General features: G+C 42.5%; 1 protein-coding gene across 1 annotated transcript in view; it reads right to left on the bottom strand.

Annotated features, from left to right (window-relative positions):
• The window catches only part of plcl1 (phospholipase C like 1), a 94974-nt gene extending 75497 nt beyond the window's left edge, over nt 1-19477 (bottom strand). Inside the window, exon 1 of the mRNA XM_070976124.1 lies at nt 18619-19477. Within this exon, the coding sequence (XP_070832225.1) occupies nt 18619-18798 (180 nt within the window). The 5' untranslated portion in view covers nt 18799-19477. The remainder of the gene's footprint in view (nt 1-18618) is intronic.
• Between the last annotated feature and the right edge of the window lie 1192 nt (nt 19478-20669).

Below are 20669 nucleotides of genomic sequence, written 5' to 3'. Positions count from 1 at the left end.
AGCATCTCTTAAGAGCTTAAAACCAAACCAGTGTCCAGTCATACTTACTGACAGATCACCCATTAATTAATTAATTTAATCTCCTCTCCTCTGGTCCTTTATTGAATATGTCTGCGGGTTAAAGAATAGATAATTACTGTTGTCTGCAGGTGGAGATGTTTCCACTCTCACCTCACAGAGAGAGCTCCGATTGCTGTTACTGATGATGGTACTCAGTCAAGTCCTCTTACCATGAGAAATGGGTCACCACAGGGGTCTATCCCTGGTCCATCACCATTCAGTTCTTTCTAATCAGTACTTCAATGTTCATTTTTTGCTGAGGATACTGTATTATATGCCACAGACTCCATCCCGACCCAGGCCCTGACTCATCTTCAGTCTGCCTTTCATGCTTTCCAATTATTGCTCCTTCATCACAGATTAGTTTTCAATACTGAAAAGACCAAGTACATGCTATTTTCTGACTCTGACTGTCCTGCAATTAAAACTTTAAATGGCACTCAGATCACTCTTGGTGAGTCATACAAATACTTAGCAGTTTCTTTTACTTCTTTTAAAAGATTTCAGAGAGAGAGAGGTATGACATGCAACAAAGGTCTCCAGCTGGAATCGGATCGACGACAGTTGTCACCTTGTGACATGCACTCCCAGATTTGTTATTGCTAACAAAAAGAAGGAGGCAAAAACTCTTGTTTTTGCTACTATTTTTAACGTGCTCATTCTTCACATCCTCCAGTGAGATAGAAATCTGCTTTTTTATTTTAATCAAGTCCATCCAGTAACAGGCAGTGAGGAAAATGGAACTGTTACCTTGCTTCTTTTGTAATGTTAATCTCTCTCACTCGAAAAGCATGGCTGCTGTGAATGACTGAATGAATAAACCTCCAAAGAGTGTCTGACCCGCTACTCTTGCTGATTTTGTTTAAACTTTCACAAAGGGAAGCTCTCAGGAATTTCATTACGTCAAAAGCAGAAACTTCAGATCAACTTTTCCACAGTAACACATACTGACTCTGTTCACATGACCCCAAACACAGAGGCATTCTGTGGAAACTGCAAGTATAAAATGAGCATCTGGCTTGTGATGCTTGTTGTGTCAGTCATGCCGTCACCTCTCTGTTGCAGCTCTCTTCGTACTGCACTCGGTTTTTCTGTTCCCACATAAAAGCAGAGAACTTTTCACATTACTGTACATGACGTCACCCAACTGCATTGTGCAATGTGAAAAGGTTTTATGAAGAATTCAGTGGAGCGTTTGGTTGGAGGTTTTATATAGAAATTATAAATCATGCAACATAAGCTCAGACAGAAACTGCAAATTCCTGTACAGGATGTCATGAGTGGTGGATTAAAGAAGACTAGCAGATAGCAGACTAAGGGCTCCAAACCAGCTACTCTTAATCTTTCACGTATGACATGTTATCTATCAAATCCACAAAACACTCACTACGTTTACATGCAGTCAATATTTGGGTTATGGTCAATATTCCAGTTTCTGAAACATTCGGAATGACCTGTTTACATGCGTGAGCAAACAGAGGTAATCAATTGGGATATCCCGATCAAAACAGCGACACACAGATCGGGTTTTTAAAAACCAGAATATGAGCATATTCCGGTTTTTCAAATGTTTACATGGCCGTGTGCAACCGGGTTATTGCTGATATTCCGGTTATGGAAGGGTTCTTGACTGCATGTAAACGTAGTGACAGTGTCAATTAAATCCAGTGTTTTCTTGAAAACAAATGCCTCTATTGAGTATGCGCCATGTACAATCTGCTCACTTCCCATCTGGGAAGACAACACAGGGTCCCTCAAGGTTATGCTTTACTTTAGGCTTAAAGGATAAGACTGGTGTTGTTCTGCCTTTTCAGATATGTCAGTAAATTCCAAGAAAAGATCAAAACCAACAGTGCATTACAGGGCATTCTGGCTCTTTATGCTTTCCAACTTCACTTCATTCCTACTGACGCCATAAATGTTTAAATATGGGTCACAAACACAGTATGTGTTTGTAAAAATGTTCAGTAATTTCCCACACTGTAGGATTTATCAGGAGGACGACTGCTTTACTCCAAACAGTGTCACAGTAAGAACCTGGACTGTGTGTGCGACCTTTTGGTTGTGTAGAAGAACATAGAGCATTAATTACCATCTTTGGCAGAGTGGGTAGGAAGTAGGGAAGGTACCACTGGCTCCCCCACTTGAGGTTGGACCGGAAAAACACACTCACTTTGTGTGTGTGTGTGTGTGTGTGTGTGTGTGTGTGTGTGTGTGTGTGTGTGTGTGTGTGTGTGTGTGTGTATAATGTGTGTTACTCATGTTGTGGGGACAACACAGGTCCCCATAATATAAATCCTTACATTTGAGGGTGAAGACCTGGGTAAAGGTTAGGACAAGGGTTAGGTAAGTAGTGATTATGGTTCTAGTTAGGGTAAGCCTCCAGGACATGAATGTAAGTTTATGTAATGTCCCTACAAGTTACAAAAACCTAACAAAGCGTATAGTGCAATGGAACACAGGATATGAGAAAAATGAGTTGAGCAAAACAGGTGAACTGTGGCAGATTTATTCAATCTGGTCAACTTTTAAGCTATGTTAGCATTGACATGTGCTTGTGTTTTGCTGAAATATTCCTTCATTTGATACATGGAATGCAAATCATTGAAAACAGTTAGTTATGAATGAAAATGTGTTATTATTGGCAAGAGATAAATGATCAGTTGTTTAGCAAGACTTTGAATATGCGTCTGTCACAGTGACAGCATCATAACAAGATGCAGTCACAAAACTTTAATAATGTTTAGCTGAGATCACAGTAATGTTCAGAGATGAGTGCTGACTGCTCATATAATACTGTAACAATAACAACTGAGTGCTCAGGGGTGGGAATGTCAACACGTTGACGTGCAACACAGCTGGTTTGATGCATCTAGAGAACATTAGATCCTAACCGATGCTGTTGGTGTGTCAGGAGATTTAAATAATGATGTTACGCTGCTGTGCCTATTGCAGAAATGTGCACAGTGTCTGTTTTAACAGGGAGACACACTTATCCTTTCTGGTACAGGGGGGTGGCTGCAGGTATTTAATAAACTCATCTCTTTAATGAGGCTTTATTTCACCCATGTGCTGTTAATCAGAATGTTAATTTTTCTGACACGGCCCGCCTGATCCGCAGATTATCCACAGTATGCATTACTGCCCCAAATCACATCACTCCGCTGAGTGCACTCTTAGTTCATGCACTGAACACCTCTTCCACAAAAGTGTGTGTTTCTGTGCGTGTGTATATTTCTGGTGTGGTTCCTCATTAAACCCGGACATATTTGAGCTCAGACTGATGTTATATTGAAATCTCTTTCATTTACTCATTGACTATTTCCTACATAACAATAAGCACTACGTAGTTTATTCTGAAGTGAACAGTAAAATGAGATTTGGGACATTTCTGAATCATCATTTTGTGCCATCACCAACCGGCGTTCTGTCTCATAACTGCCAATTTCACATCTATCAAAATTGAAGCAATGCATTATTGGATTTTTAGCAAAAAGCAGAGTGTGCTGCTACCAACGAACGTGTTTCAGGGCAGTATGTAGTGCAGACATTTCACGACAAATGAAACAGTGAAAATTATTCTTGTGTACGAAGAATAAACAGAATGATTTTGGACCTATTTTCAAACTGGAATAAAACAGGAGATGAGGAGTTTATAAGCTGTATAACCTACTGTAGACACAGACAAAGAAGGAGGGAAACAGCTACACTAGAAAAAAGACAGATAGCAGAGAGGAAGGATTGTGGGTAAAAACAGCCCTTCAGCAGCAGTAACATGTTATTTCATCTTGGAATACAGCAATATGTGTCATTATATTGCTGTGGGAGGATGTCCAAGTGCTGTATTGCTTCTTTTGTTTGTCTGTTTCCAGTCCACCTTTTGCTCCATCTCTCCTGCTCTTGCCTCTTTATATTTGCCACCTCCACATGATTCACAATAATTTGTGCCTTCATAACACCTGACCATGTCCACGCGTGTCTCACACTCTGAATCCACTGCCCTCCATGTCATTACCCTTTTCCTCTTTTGTCTGCTCTCCATCAATTTGTTCTGCACGGCTGAATTAGGCTGGCGACAGAGAGACCGACCACAAGGATCAAACGAGACAGAGAGAGTACGGCTGTTTGAAATGTTATCATTTCTGAAAGGATTTCTTCCAAAAGCCTGTCAAAATGTATCACCAATTAAAAACTAAGCACAGGAAAAACATCAGACTTCCTGGGTAAAATGATAAAACATAGGATATACTGTAATTGGAAAATTAGTTTTAAAAACAAAAAAAAAATGTGCCTGATGTTTTCATTTGGCTTCACTATGAGCTTGAAGGATGCAGAATTTCACATTAACAGATGTACACATATGTTTGTCTCATATTGTCTTTCTCATGCATTAGCAATGCAGATTTCAGTGTCTATAGACATTTGGTGCTACTCTTCCCTGTACAGCTTCCCTATAATAAAATCATCACAACAAATATGAAGTCTTCATTTAGCTCGCTAAAAGTTCTTGTTTTGCTGTCATTCGGCTGTTTGAGGGTGAAAGTTTTCATCCATCCATCCATTTTCTATACCCGACTTTCCCTTTCGGGGCTGCGGGGGGTACACCCTGAACCGGTCGCCAGTCGATTGCAGGGCAACACACAAACAACCATTCACGCTCACACTCACACCTTCAATATCCACACCACCTACAGTACAATTAGAATTACAATTAGTCACTTGGCAGATGCTTTTTTCCAAAGCGACATACATATGAATTCACCAACGAAGGCACAGCATCGGGGGCAGTTTTGGGGTTCAACATCCTGCCCAAGGATTCTTCAGCATGTGGACTGTCAAACCAGGGATCAAACCACGACCTCCTGATTGGTGGACGACTGCTCTACCTGCTGAGACACAGCCACACATCACATCCTTTCTGTGGATTTTTCTTCTGTGCTTTGTCTCATAGTGGGGCTTCACTTTGCTGCTTTTGATAATGGCCAATAATGGTCGTCTCTGAACATATGAGACATACTGATGTTGAAGTGCCCGTGGGAAGAGTGAACATGTCATTCTGTCCATTCTGGATTAAAAGCTCTGCTGGCTGTCTACTTTTCAGAGCACGCCAGCTGAACTCACTTTTCTCTGACTCACATATTTTTCTCTTTTCTTGTCATGTGTAATGTCATTTCTCTCACTGACTCGAGTCAGAATGCACAGATTTGACTGGCTGAGTAGCATCACGTGAGATGCACCGATAAAAATAAAAACGCTCCTTCAAAATGTAATAATTCTCAACAATTAATCGGTTATAGGTCATTCAAACTACTTCACGCTCAACACTACATTTCCTTCAGTCCTCATCAATGCATCCACCAAGTGTGAAGTCGATGGGATGAACGGAAAAGATGTGTGTTGAATAAATGACTTATGTCTAACACATTATGTAGCCATATTTTCACATCTCCAGTCAGCTTTTGGCATTGATTTAATGTTGGCTCTATGTAATCTGTGTTCTAGCTTTTTTAAATTCTCTACATCTGCGATTCAATCCACGACTCTGTTATCACACAAATTAACCTCAATTCTGCCAACAGTCTGGCCATTGGCCCCCATCATAAGATACTTGCCACTTGGCCTAACAACAAGTCACTCACACACAAATTTAACAAGCAGTAGGTTGTTTGCAGATGATGTCACGTCACTCTTTTGTTGAGGTGCAAAATGCAGATGGAAAGCTGAAAGTGATTTTCTGCATAGGAAGCACTATGACACACTGAAAATTCTGATGTTTTGAATCGTTTACGGATGCTCAGATTGATCAAACCAAGAAACCATGAGGAGCTTTTACCAAGTACCAAAAGCTGTTGTTCATACGAGTGAAAAATGCCGGATAGAAATGGCTTAACTGTCTGCGGTCCGGAGGAGCTGAGATGGCTAATGAGGGAAATTTTGTAACATTAGCTATTGTTTTAAATCTATAATGGTAGATTTAAAGTAATGGCCGAAGGCAGCACGACTAACCTTTGTTAGATCGGCGTTAAAAGTTTCATGTGTTCACGTATGTTCTGATTTTCCGTTTATACCCTTCTCTCATAATTTCATAGAAACTAGCCCAGTGAGAACTTTCCTTCATCTCATCCATTGCAGTTTTCACTTCTGGCCCTCCATCTGAATTTAACGTCACATGACTGCAAACAACCTATTGAAAGACACACACACCCCCCCACCATGGATTGGGGGAGAGGGGGGATCGTCATGGGGCTTGTATGTGGTTGCCATGGCAGCAGGTGTGTGTGGTGCCAGGGATCTCCGCTGGTCCCAGTGAAGTCACAGCAGCTGACTCTGGCAGCCATACAGCATTCCTCCGCTCTGAAACAGCTGAAACATGCCCTTCACTCACACACAGGCTTTATTATAAAAGACAACATCAACAAACGTGTTTTAAGTACAGAAACACACAACACACACATTACTTGGATCAACTTTGGGTAAATCCAGACACACCCATTGGCTTCATAAACTAACAAGTCAGCTGGAGAGGACACACTCAGAACAACGTCATTATGTTGCACTGATGCAGAAAACAGATATGAGCATGGAGCTGCTTTAGGAAAAAATAACCCACTTTCAAACTGGTAGTTTCTGAATCTCAGTCTGAATCCAGGAGTGGTTCACTTCAAGATGTGGTCATTTAAAGACTTCTTCACAGAAATCTTGACCGAGTCCATCTGAACGAGCTGGTCTGAGATCCATGCAAAGAAAATTCAAGACTGCACAACATGATAACATCATTGGTGACATTCCTGCACTGCTGGCCAACTACAGCAGGATAAAATGCCTCATGGCCCAACACAGTGCTACACAACATTTTCTTCTCTTGCAGGATCATAGACACTCATTCATTTTTTTACTCCTAGTGGCTCATATGGTCGGGGGTTACACTCCCTTCAGTAGAAAATAGAATAGAATAATATAAAAAAAAAATAGAATAATAATAGAATAGAATAATATGTTATGCTAATATGTTCCTCATTTGCTAGCAATTACAGTAGTTCCCGAACTAACCCTGTGAGTAGACACTATGTTACCACGCCTCAAGTGCAGCTGATTTCATGAAGACATGAAGATAAACTTCACTGCGTCACTTTCCAGCGTGACCAGGCCTCAACTGCACCAACATGGTTCCTGAGCAAACACCTGCCATTTGCAGAGGGAAGGCATGCACAAAACTACCACAGTGTGTGACAGAAGACCACTGGGGTTATTCGCAGAGGGATTCAAGCTAGCAAAAAACTTTAACGGCCTCTTGACCTATTGGGGACCTTTTGTAACATAATATACTGACTTGGTCAGAGCTAGTCCTCCTAATGGAGACCAAAGCGTGTCCTACTGATGCATGTTATAGTAAGGGCTAAGGTGTGAATTGAGGTTAGGGTTGCATTTGGATTAGGCGGCTGTGCAAATTTGGGGTTAGGGTGTATGTGTGTGTGTGTGTGTGTGTGTGTGTGTGTGTGTGTGTGTGTGTGTATGTTGCTATCTAGACTACAGCCCAAGAAACAGTAAAACAACTCGACATGCAGTCTCAAGAGTTTTCTATAACTTATCCACCCTGAGGTTAATATCACACACTGCTGAGCTCACACACACACACACACACACACACACACACACACACACACACACACACACACACACACACACACACACACACACACACACACACACACACACACACACACACACACACACACACACACACACACTGCAAACTGCATCTGCCTGAATGACTTTCTCTCTCCTTCTTTTTCAGTATTTCCCCTCACGTTGAGTCCTTCGCACTTCAGTTCTAAAATCTGTCGAACCACTCAGCATTTCTCTGCGTCCCCTCCGAGCTGGAGATGCTCCTTCCCTGCTTCAGGAAATGTCATCTCCTTCCTTGTTTCCCCGCATGTTTGAAGAGAAAACTCAAAATGATTGACGTCGACAGAAAGGCAAGACAGCTGTGCAACTGGGAAATGTGTTTATCTGTGTGTGAATGCAGGGAGAGAGGGGTTTAACCAGGGGGAGATTTGTAGATATAAACTGCTTGCCCTCCTCCCTCGTTCTCTCCTCTGTCCTTGCCACAGTCATCCAAGCTGCCACTCAGCTTTAAACTAGTTTGTGTTTGCAGTTATTCACATCTAAAATCCTCTTTATGCTCTGGTGTTTTAATTCCACCACTGGAAACCTTGCCACCTCCAGAGTGAAGGTCACTGTTTAAATCCCACATCATTTGCACTAACGCTAATGACAGACATGAACACTCTCACATGTATCAAGTGTCCCTCATTCTATCTGTCGTATGTATTTCCTACTTACAGCCTCCATGAAATACTTCCAAGTCTTTCACAAATGGCCTCCTTGTCATCTGGAAAAACTGAAGTCCATCTGCAATTACAGCGCATGTTTTTTCTGCATACAGCATTAAGGGCTGCGTTTCCTGTACAATCAGAACCCAAAAGTTTGAAATGTACGCTGTATTTGTGGTTTTCATGATGTTTCAGTCTGTGTGTGAACTTTGCAGACAGAACAAAGTAGTTTCTTTGACGAAGAACCATTTTGAATCATTAGTCAATTGAATCATTCCATATGATCATATCTGCATAAAGCAGTAACATCCCCTTTTGATCACTGGCTTGCGGTCGCACTGACAACCAGACAGCAGGCCCCCACCACGCAAAAAGCTACAGACCTAAAACAACAACCTACATTAGCTTTTCACCGAGGAGGATCGACAGACCGAGGATGTGGGCGCTGGTGGTGTGTCCTCCACCATGCCTTCGGTACCCGCTGCTCGAGGAAAAAGGGCCTTTCTGTGTGGATGCATGTTTCTGCATGTTCTCCCCGAGTTCACCCAGGGTTTACTCCTTAAATAACCCCCACTAAAAACATGCAAGAAGATCACCACCTGACCAACGGTGACGAAGGAGCACTGGTCCCTGGGCGTCGGCTGGCAGCTGGCAGCCCACCACTCCTGGTCTGCCGCGGAGGATCGACAGACCGAGGATGGGATAAATGCGGAGAAAAATTATTTCACGGGAAGCATGGCGTGTAGTGTGCAACTAACTCTGTGTGATGTGATCAATAAAGTACGTTTCTTCTTCTTTTGTGAATTTCTTGGCTTGTAATGAACCTGAATTCCAGGGCATCAATATCACTGTTGGTGAAGAATGAAGTCTAAGGTGCAGCAGATGCATTTTGAGACGTTTCTGCAACAGGACACCCTCTCACATGAGGAATGAAGGAGACATTAGATACAATTTTAAGTTACAAAGGATTATTTTTCATTGGTTCAAAGCCAGAATGCCTTTTTTTTTTTTCAAATCTAGTATATCTCAACAGTGACATAAAAAAGTCAATATGGTAGACAGGAACACATGCCATTAAGCCAACAAAGACCTGACCCACTAAAGCTCAAGTTGGAATAGTGAATAGTAGGCTGCTTGACATAAATTTCATCATCCGCCCATGTCTGTGAGGGTCTGCACAGAGCAGAATTGATGAGCAAACTGTACACACTGATAAACTGTCCAGGATGATATATCAGCAGACATTAGCTTATTACAGATAAATTGGTATCTGGATATGTCGGACAATAAATAGCAAGAAATTGCAATGCCAAACTAGGTTTGAGGCGGTTTAGTAACACTGACACATTACAGAGTTTGTTCACCAAAGAAAATTGACAAGATGATTTTTCAGCTATATGTCTGCAGCACACAGAATGTATCACGGTCACAGTTGTTCAGAAAGAAAATCGAACGTATCTGCTTCAAGATTGTTTATATGCTATGTGACAAAAAACAAACAAAATACAATTGGCCTCGAAAATCCAGTATTGGTTGGGCAATAGGGTGCACATCTACGTCAAGTCCATGTGGAGTCTGTCAAGAACAATGCATGGAGAACAGCATATTCACAGAGAAACTCTGCAATTTCCCCTCCGGGGGACTAATAAAGGCATTGTGATATATATGTAAGCTTCATTCAGTTCTTTAGTTTCCACTTTTGAATGAAATACTGTACAAGGCAAGCAACTAAAACCACTAACACAGGCACGGGAAGGTCACTTTTCTTATACTGGCTGAATACTGACAGCAACCTTGTCAACACATAAGCTACAGTGTATAGGATCTGTCAAGGACAACCAGAGGATGTTTGTGTCTGTGGCTTTATGATTGGAAGATGCTGTCTGTAACCTTCAGCATTTCAAAACACAGCACTGCAGTCACACATTTAGTCATTGTTCTGCAATGAAAATGTGATCATTTGACCGAGTGACATGAACACCAACGTGTCATCTGCTGAAGTGATGAATCTAGACAGCACTGCCATTGTCAGAAGGAAAGGTGCGACCCAACCAACCCAATCAACATTTCTAAACAGCAGAGACTGACAAGCACTCACACAACAGTAGTAAGTGCATTATTTTCAGAGCTCTACCACGCTCTATCACATACATTGATATTATGACAGTGTACCAGAACATTTCAATAAGTTTTAACAGGTCAAAAACCTTGGATCTTCCATATAGTCTGCAGCCCGTTTCAGTCATGGTATCTGCATCATTGCTGGCTTCATCTCCTCTATCAATTTAAGTAATGGCTTTCTGACATTCAAACACAGAGTAGATCTCTCTTACATAAACTCTGAAATGGCTCTCGAGAATCGTAAGCCATATTAAAACATAAGAGCCAAATTCCTATATTACAACGTACTGAAGATTAATCATCACAGCCACCGATGGTGGAATTTTGGGAATGATCCAGATATCCATATTTAGGAGTTCATCATGATATATCAGCCAACAGTCTTGTTTTTTTACATAAACACAGGACAAACAACAATCTTGAAATGGGTCCCTTTGATGATATACAGTAAGCCGGACATTTTACAGTGTAAAAATGCACTTCATGAGACTCTCTGCTGAACAGACTATGCATTGGCGCCACTGTTTCTAATTTACGTCAAACCTAGTTTGATATTTCCATACTGAAATTTCTCGTTACTTATCAGCTGACACATACATATACACAGCTGAACTCTATTCACGATCATTTATAGATAGATATTCATAATAATTCAGCCTGAAATGGAAAAATACTCAGACTGATTACAATTTCATTTGTGTTGGTGTTACTGGTGGTACAGTCACAAATATGTTTATGTCCCTTTAAGACTGACTGTGAAATTTACTAACTTAAGGTAGTTTATGTGCTCACAGGTACAGCAGTGTTTCCCCTACCATTGTACAGGCCTGGTGGGCCGCCAGGCCAAGGAGACCCCCCGCCAGGCCCAAAAAAAATCAATATGCCAAAAATAAGCCACCTATCCATTCCTTCATAAATCAATAATCATTTACGTTTAGGAGCGCCTCTGTGCAGCGCAACGTGAGTCAACCTGCTTCGTTGCCTAGTAACGATGCGAGTACCGCTGCTGAGAGCGCGGGCATATTTTATGTGATGTTTAAGGTTTGTAGCTAGCCAACTATGGCGCCGCCGAAGAAAAGAAAAAATATTGCGGGCGACAGACAACTTAATGTAAAGAAGTTTTTCTGCCAGACTCTGGAGCCAAGGAAAATAGATGAAGGGGGAGTAACAGAGGCAACTCTAAAAAAAAAAAAAAAAAAAAAAATGACAGGTGCAGGTCCCCGCTCCGACTGCCGGCTGCGATCCGACGGGTGACTGCAGGCCGGGTCCGACTGGTAACCCAGTCAAAAAAAATACAGCTAAACACAGAACATCTGGCTGGGATCCCGAATGGCTTAATAACCATAAATACAGCCCGTGGTTGTACCACACTCCCCATGGTACGTTTCCAATTTGTTGTTTAGCTTATATTTTTGTTCTGATTGAGCTTCTTTTTTTTTTGGTAAGCAATAATGATGAAAATAACACAGACAATAGGCTAGTTTTCCACTAGAACCATCATTTTTCCCCAGGCATTGTCAAATGTTATAATACAACGAATAAAAAACTTCTATGTTTAATGTTTGTTAAATGTTTAAATTATTCATAACTGAAGAATCTCAATTATGTGTAGGAAATTCCCCTACCACTAAGCTTTGGTGAAGTTCTTCTCTTAACCGAGAAAAATCAAGTGCAGCACAGAACAATGCACACTGTGTGGTTGAAGTGCCAATGTGTAATCAAGCATGTTCCACTTGTATGCAATACATGCACCTTATCAAGTCACCCTCTCCTGGTGATCTAGAATACAGTCTGGGTGAACAAAAATTTGAATGCAAATATAATAATTGCAGACTTGCAGACTGCCTGCTGTGCCACCTGACTTAATCCAACTGCGCCAATACACCATCCCACGCGTCTCGTCTGTTTAGGGTTTTTTCAGTGGGTGCCACCGGGCCTGAAAAAAATTCTAGGGGAAACACTGTGCAGAGTGGAACCAAACAGTTGTAAGTTGTAAGTTTGTTGACTTCAATCATCAAAGTAATAAATGCCTTTTTGCGTTTATATCCAGAAGGTGCTGATGGTGTCTGCATAGGATAGCAACAAGTCAATTTAAGGTTCACATTCTTAACCAAGTTTTGGATCCAGCGAAAAATGGTACTGAAATGAGGGTCAAATCAAGTATGGATGCCATGGCAACTGTTATAGAACAGAAACAAATAACTTGTCAAATTTACAACATATTTATGTAATGAAAGGGGCTCACTTAAGAGGACAGAGCAGGGAAAACACAACTCGTGTATAGCCAATACAAAGCCATGACTGAAAGTATCATCTGAGAAGTGTCCATGTGTCAATGCTTCGGTCACTTTTGAGGCTGCACTTCATGGTGCTTCTGTAAAGACATATTTCATTGGAAGGTGTTTCAGCACTGCGTACGCACATGTGCTTTGTCTCCTTTGCAGTGACACACACAAACTCCTGACCAGCAGCTGTGATGAGGTGGTGTGTGCTCCCGGCGAGATGTGGCACCAGTAGCAGAATGATACTGGGAGACACAAGGCCCTCAGTGGCCCTAATTGCTTTCCATGTGCACACACACAAACACACACAAAACCACAGGGGATACATTGTCATTACTCTTGACCAGTTTCCAGGAGTACGCTGTAAACAAATCATTGTTCACTTCTCAGCACAGCAGGAGCAGGACACTGAATTAGAGGAATGGAACAAAGTGAGAACAATAATGTCAAGGACAACAACAGAAAACATCAAAGTAGTACTGAACGAAAGAGGGAGCGAGTACGGATTGGAAAAAGAGAAAAACACAATGTTTCGGACACAGAGCAGGGAGTGCAGATGGGAGAGGAGAAGCAGGCAGAGAGGGATAAGAAACCCAAACGGCGCTGTGTCTGAGAAAGGACAGAAATAAACTCAGCTACTCGTATCAAACATAAACAGGGCTCCACTGTGGCCTTGATATGAAATTCCATGACTTTTCCATGACTTTCCATAATGGAGTGGAGGCACATCTGTGCACTTTTAATTTGGAAAATCATTCATGGTTTGTAATGCTGTTTCTGAACTCGTGATGATTTATAACGTGATTACTGGCCTGTTTTATAATAGCAGCTGTAACTACTATAGAACTACATATTCTGTATTACATTTACCCTTTGACATTTCATTTGAGTGTCCAGGCTCTGTGCAATTCCATGTAGTGCCTTAAAAACACACACAGTGGACCAAAAAAGTCTCTTTAAAAAAGTCTTTTTAAGGACATTTTTATTCCGTTCTGCTAACAATCTCACAGTTCAGTCTGTATTTTAGCTGCAAAGTTTACCTTGGTGTGACACGGTGTCTATCATAGAAGTGAATGAGGAGGCGATTTTGAACACACAATACTAAATATTGTCTCTATATTCCTGTCATGTCACCCTTATGAAGGATTTTGGGAACACAGGATAATGAACTGATTCCCATTTCAATTCTCAAAAATCTTTAATGTTCAACGTTTGAAAAGCTCTGGAAGCCTTGCACTAATACTAAACACAGTCTGGTGGTCAGACACTGAGACATCAAGGCTCTGCTCTCCAAACACAGCAGCAAGGGAGATGGACAGAGACAGTGTCCTTCAGCACTCTAACAGCGAGCAGTCAGGCAACACACAGGCCTGTCAGAGAGACGTCCAACCATGCTTTCCCCTGAGCCTCATCCTGGGAAACCTGTGTGTGTGTGTGTGTGTGTGTGTGTGTGTGTGTGTGTGTGTGTGTGTGTGTGTGTGTGTGTGTGTGTGTTGTCATTCACTTGTGTACTCACTCAACTGTTAATCCTGCACCACTCTCGCAGGCCTGACTGCCGTGCCTACCACGGAGTGCCGTGTTTGCCTTCTGGCCTGTTACACAGTAATGCTGTAAGCTAATTGCTGATGGTTTGCTGGGGAAAATTAATATAACAGCCTGAGCCTAATGTGTTTAACTTGATTGAGATTAACATCCCTTTAACTCACTCTTAATGCTTGATGAAGCAGCGCTCTGGCAGCTGCACCAGCTCATCTGGGTGACTATGGCCTGAATAACAATGCATGAATGAGTGAAAACGAGCCTGAACGATGGAGGAGGAATTGTCGAACAGTTACAGATTTTGAGTTTAGTTTTGGCATATTTCTGAGAGAAATGTTTTTTGCATTATTATATTGTCTGCTGTGCTCTCAAACACACACACACACACACACACACACACACACACACACACACACACACACACAGTACAACATTTCTAGAAGTCTATTGGAAAGATACTATAGGTTTCACCCCATTTCACAACTTAGTTTGTATTAGCTAAAGGGAAAATGAGAGTTTGAAGTTATGATAAGCTGCTCGTCTTATTGCTCACAGTTCTGTTTGGCTTTACTCTAGCTCAGCTGTTCTCGGTGGCCCTGCATCCTTGAAGAATACCAGGGGGGTTTTCTCTACAGCCCAGCACACAGAATTATTTTCTTATTAAACCAGAGAAGAAGGAAGCTAATTCTGGCATCAAGGGTCAAGAGGTGACTGGAGCATTTTCAGGGTAAGACGGACAAACACTCCCAGATGAATCATCAGTACAAAAGATGCACAACTGCACTAATCTGCACTGGTTCTGTAATATCCACCATGAATGTCAAACCACACAGACATGTTCACACAGACATGTTTCCATGAAAGGTTTTCCTTCATCTCTGTGAATCAATCCTGATAAACTGACACCATTTTACTTTGTCTGGTGGTAGCAAGTCTCAGCTTCTTAGCTAGTAGCTCGCTCACCACAGAACCTGCATGTCTCTGTCTGAATGTGGTGTTGTGAAAGCACCCACACTCCTCTGAAGAGTGCTGACTTTATCCAAGTGTGTTTGCAGCTCATCCAGTTTAGCATGTTTCGAGTTTAATGATGCTCAAGATTTGCCTTTTTAATCACTGTGAGCTCATCCCCGCAAACTCACTGAGACACACTTGCCTTGTACTTCTACAAAAATAATTGATGGTGATGATGATGATTATTACCATTACCTACATACTGTGCAAGGTTTTGAGCTTAAGATGCAATTACTACGTACATGCAACAGAGACTGCACACTGACCAAGGGCTGTCTTAATTGCCTGCATGTGTGTGTGTGTGTGTGTGTGTGTGTGTGTGTGTGTGTGTGTGTGTGTGTGTATGTGTGTTTGTGTGTGTGTGTGTTAACGGGGTGAGCTGAACAAACAGGGGTGTGTGCGTGTGTGTGTGCAGAAGCTAACGTGGTATGTGTGGGTGTCTCACACATACGTGAGTGTGTGTTGTTGTAGTAATGTGAGCCGTGCAGGAACTAACCTCTCCCTTTTCCGTCATTTCAACTGTTAACATGAAAAAATCCTCCGTAAATGAAGAGGCCTTATCTTAAGGGAGGGCTGTGTTAAAAAGGTAAAAATTAAATAAATAAATAAATAGAACATTTAACTCCTAACTCCTTCTCAAGCACCAAACCATCTCGCCATCCTCGGTGCTTCCACTTGCTCTGTATTCATCAGAAGTCAAAGTGAAATTAAATTTCATTTTTGCTCAGAAATCACTATGTACAGTATATGGTTGCTGTTTGTTTGCCTTGCATATATTAAAATTGTTAATGCCAAAAAAAAGAAGTTTAAAATAAAAGAAACCAACAAAAAAGAAGTGAGAAAGTTTGAAGATTTTCCTCAAAACATACCGAAATGATTACTTGATTATCAAAATAGTTGCAGATTAATCAACTAATCCTTGTGACTCCATCCATCCATCCATTTTCTATGCCGCTTATCCCTTTCAGGGTCACGGGGCGGCTGGAGCCTATCCCAACTGTCAATGGGTGAGAGGCGGGGTACAACCCAAGGTACTGTGGTCGGATACTCCGGCCTAGCTATCTTCTTGCATGTTTTTAGTGCTTTTTTATTTTTCGTTTTTTTTTTTGTTTGTTTTTTTTTAAAGGAGGATACCCCAGGTGAACACAGGGAGAACATGCAAACTCCACACAGAAAGGCTCGAGGAACGGGGCCTTTCTGTGTGGAGTTTGCATGTTCTCCCTGTGTTCATCTGGGGTATCCTCCTTTAAAAAAAAACATTAAAAACATGCAAGATCACCACCTGACCAATGGTGACTGAAGAAACTGGGTCCCCGGGTGCCGGTCGGATGGCAGCCCACCGCTCCTGGTCTGCCGCAGAGGAAGGCGACCAGGATGGGTTAAAGGTGGAGGACAAATTTCACCAATTCGCATGGTGTGTGGCAGCATGTATGTAGTTTGTGTGACTAATAAAGAGGATTGTCCCTCCGATTCTTCTTCTTCTTCTAGCCGTCACAGCTGACGGTGCCTGTCACTGACATCACTCCTCTTATCTGTCCATTCTTTCATCTACTTCCTCCCCAGCAGCAGTCAAAGGAGTCTCTGTTCAGCTGGCTGGTCCAGATGGGGCTCACTGGGCTGTCTCGCAGCCTGTATACAGTGTGAATGAGAGCCTGGCAAAAATCACAACCTCCCCCATGACCTGACCACGAACATGAAATATGAAGCTTGATGTTCACATCAGATGGGAAATGGGCTGAGAAGGTCATAAACCTTAGTGGCAACTAAGGCGTCAATCTATTTCTCCTTCAGCTGTCTTTAAAATCACAGAATTCCTCCACCTGTCAAGTTTCTGCTCAGCTGAATGACTTCAGCAACACAGGTGACACATAACCTGAGGTGGAGAGTCTCCCACTGAGCTGATATGTTAGCGGTAATGATCCCCAAACATGATCCTCGCTTCCCACCCCTCTCCTTCATGGGACTGTGTGACCTGCAACCTGAGCACAGGTGAGGGTGGAAAAGCACGATGTCACCATGACGTCAGGCGGTCAGTAGGTGAGGGGTCTTTCCAGCAGTGGTGGAAAGTAACGATTTCATGGTACTTGTGCTTGACTTGAATATTTCTATTTCCTGCTGTTTAATATTTCTCCTCTGTTACATTTCAGAGAGAAATACTGCACTGTACTCCACTAAAGTCAGAGTTCCTGGTTTCTGTTCAGATGAAGATTTTAGCTGAAACAACATGTGACAAACTTAATAATGCAGCAGATTAGATAACAATGTAATAATGTCACTTGCAGTATAAAATGATATCAGTCACTAGGGACATTTTTTAAAGTAAAAGTATTCTAGTGGTACTTTTGATCATATTTCAAGTATATTTTGTGGAACATTCTCATGTACTTTCACATAAATAGAATCTTAAATGCAGGACTTTCTGTAGCAGAGTATTTGTATATAGTTGTACTGGAGAAAAGGATCTGAGTACTTCTTCCACCACTGCTTTCCAGAGTACACCCTGATGAAATTCATTCCCAGTGTGAGGGTGTGTGGTCCATTTGTCTGCGGAAGATCACTATAATACTCCTGCAGAATTATTGTTCCTGCAGACTTTCTTGCCATGGTATTTCATCTTTTAAAAAACACATCAAAGCTCTTTCTTGTGAGGGAAAACTAATCCTTAAGGAGCTCTTAAATTGCACCCCACTATGAATCCAGCAGCCTTTACGGTCACACACAATCAATGGCTCGAGAGTCAAAAGTTTTTTTTCACCTTGCACAGCTATCCTATCATCTGAGAATGTGGCATGGCTGCTTTGAAAGTCAGTCACAGGAATCTGAAATTACGCACATGTGACGCGCGTGAAAGGGCGCGTGCCACGAGGTGCGCTGCTGTCACACTCGCGTCAAAAGCAGCACGGCCTTGGAGCAGGAGGACGCAGGGAAGGTGCAGCCTGGTGTGTGAGCCATGGCCGTTGGCTTTGAACAGGCGTCACCAAAATGTAAGATGACCTGTTACTTGTCAGTTCAAGTAAAACGAACATTTCTGATCACTTCTCTATTTATTTAGTCCAGCTTCACTTATTTATGATTTCCGTCAAAAGGCTTTCCACCTGTTGACACATTAAACAACCCACAGTCTAATATTTTGGTAGAGTCACGTAAGGTACTATTTTACACCATTATTTGGCCATCTTGAACAAAACGGATCCAGTATTTCCACTCCGTGTTTGTACAGACAGGTGAAATGGAGCAAATAACACTATCATGTCAGGTCGGGCTTTCTTTACCTTAATGATGCTGCTCCGGCGAGGTGCTGCCTTCACCGAATCCAGGAGGATGGTGTCGGTGTCCTGGCCGCCACCGGTGAGGATGACACCGCTCCGGCGGCCGCGGGACGCTCTCGGCGGGATGCAGTCCGGCGCTCCGTCGCTGCACAGCCCGTCTCCATATCCATCACGCTCAGACATGTCGAAGAGGCGGAAGACTCGATTTGAAACACCGAAGAGAAAAAATTAATCAACTCGTCGGATCTGATCCGAAGAAAGTTTGACTTGGCTGTGCGCTGATGCCATTTAAAGGATAAATGGGTCCTGGCTTTCCTGAAGCATCGGCAGTTCACGAGCAGCTCTGTCACAACTAATCGGCCCAATTTCGTTAATTATGAACAGATTGTCATATTCACTGCGCACCAAGCTTCAGGCTTTGAGTCCGAGCTGCTCTCCACAGTCCATTCCCGCTCCAATAGATGACTCGCTGTTGGAATCAAACCATCACACGCAGGTACAGAACCGACTTGGATGTAAACTGGACTGGTGCGCTCCCCGGATGCGAGCAACAAGTCTTCCCAGTGTTGCTTGTCCTCGAGGCGCTCAAGGCACAGTTTGTGCATGAAACCCTTAAAGCCCCAGTGCGTGACGAAAAACCATGAAAGCGAGGTGATGTTGCTGGAAAAAGGTTTGAAAAAACCCAGCGTTTGGCTACACGGCTACCCGAAACCCTGCTCGTTTCTCCCCAAAACACAGTGATCTTAAAGTGCGGAAAGGAGCGAGCCTGCGCAGCGGTGGGCGTCAAGTAGAGAGAAGATCCGCTGAAGTGTGAGTGCGGAGCGCACAGCTGTGACTGACCATAGCCTCCACGCTCGTCGTCAGTCCACTCAGTGCAACGACAGCCGACTTTTGACGAGAACATGCAACACAATTGACAGTCGAACCGCACCGCCTCCTGTCCGCCACCCCTCCTTTCACCATTCCACCCTGCTCCTCCCACATGCTCGCCGAAATCATGATTGACAGGCGGAGCGTCCAATGCGCTGTGCCGCTGGGAGATTTGGAAGCAGTCAGAGGCACTGATAGGAGGACTGTCGAGTCCCGAGGACTAAGACAGCCTCCTTTTCGCTTTTTAAGACAGGCAGCTGGAGGCAAAAGGTCAGGAACGGCGAGAAACTGTAGATCCAGATTTTTTATTTTGATTTCGATTTAATTGAGTAGTTTTTACTGTTTAACATTATGGTTTAAAATGACTACAGCAGAAACAATTGGTTAATTAATAATTTCAAAAAATTCAGGACAACTATTTTGCTAAGTGAATCAACTACGTCAGCTTTCAAGCAATGATGCCAAACCTTGTGAAGCCTTTCCTTGTCTTACATATTGCTAAACTGAAAACATTTACATTTGAATTGTTGTTGGACAAAAACAGCTGAAGGGCCTAAAATGTCATCTCTCGTCTGTTGTTTTATAGACCAAACAATCTAATCTAATCTCATCCATCATCACTGATAAATGCAGTCTGATGCACCTGTAACCACACCTGACCTGTAGGCAGGTCCTGCACCCGTACTTCACTACAGCAGGGTGAACTCAAACCACTGGAGGTCAACAAGATTTCCAGGCAGTGTGAAGTTGCTCTTTAGATAAAGAAATAAACTCAACATGATCTGTGCATTCAGCACAGGAACTGTTCCGTCTCCAACTACAAGCAAGATCAGATTTAAGAATTACAAAAAGCATCAAACTTTTCAAGGATAGTGTGGTTTAAAGAAATACACACAGCGAAAGAAGGCTTCTTGTCATGAGACTGTCTTTATACCCTCAGGATCTGTGTGAATTTAGATGTCTGAGGTGCACACCTGACCTCTGACCCCTTCTTATTGTCCAGTCGGAATTGGTTCAGTGACAGGCAGACCAGTAGAGATTGGTAGGCAGTGTAGAGGTATAATAAAAGTTTGATACATTATTCATCGCTGTAGAAAAATTGTCTTTTCTCTCTTGGGCTCTTTCTAAGCAGGTCAGAGATCAGGGTCAAGTAGACAGCAGCACCCCTGCAGCTGGCAGGGATT

Source organism: Chaetodon trifascialis, chromosome 12 (assembly GCF_039877785.1).
Source record: "Chaetodon trifascialis isolate fChaTrf1 chromosome 12, fChaTrf1.hap1, whole genome shotgun sequence".
Lineage (NCBI taxonomy): Eukaryota > Metazoa > Chordata > Actinopteri > Chaetodontiformes > Chaetodontidae > Chaetodon > Chaetodon trifascialis.
The sequence above is the reverse complement of the archived record's forward strand: the minus strand, read 5'-3'. Positions and strand labels throughout refer to the sequence as shown.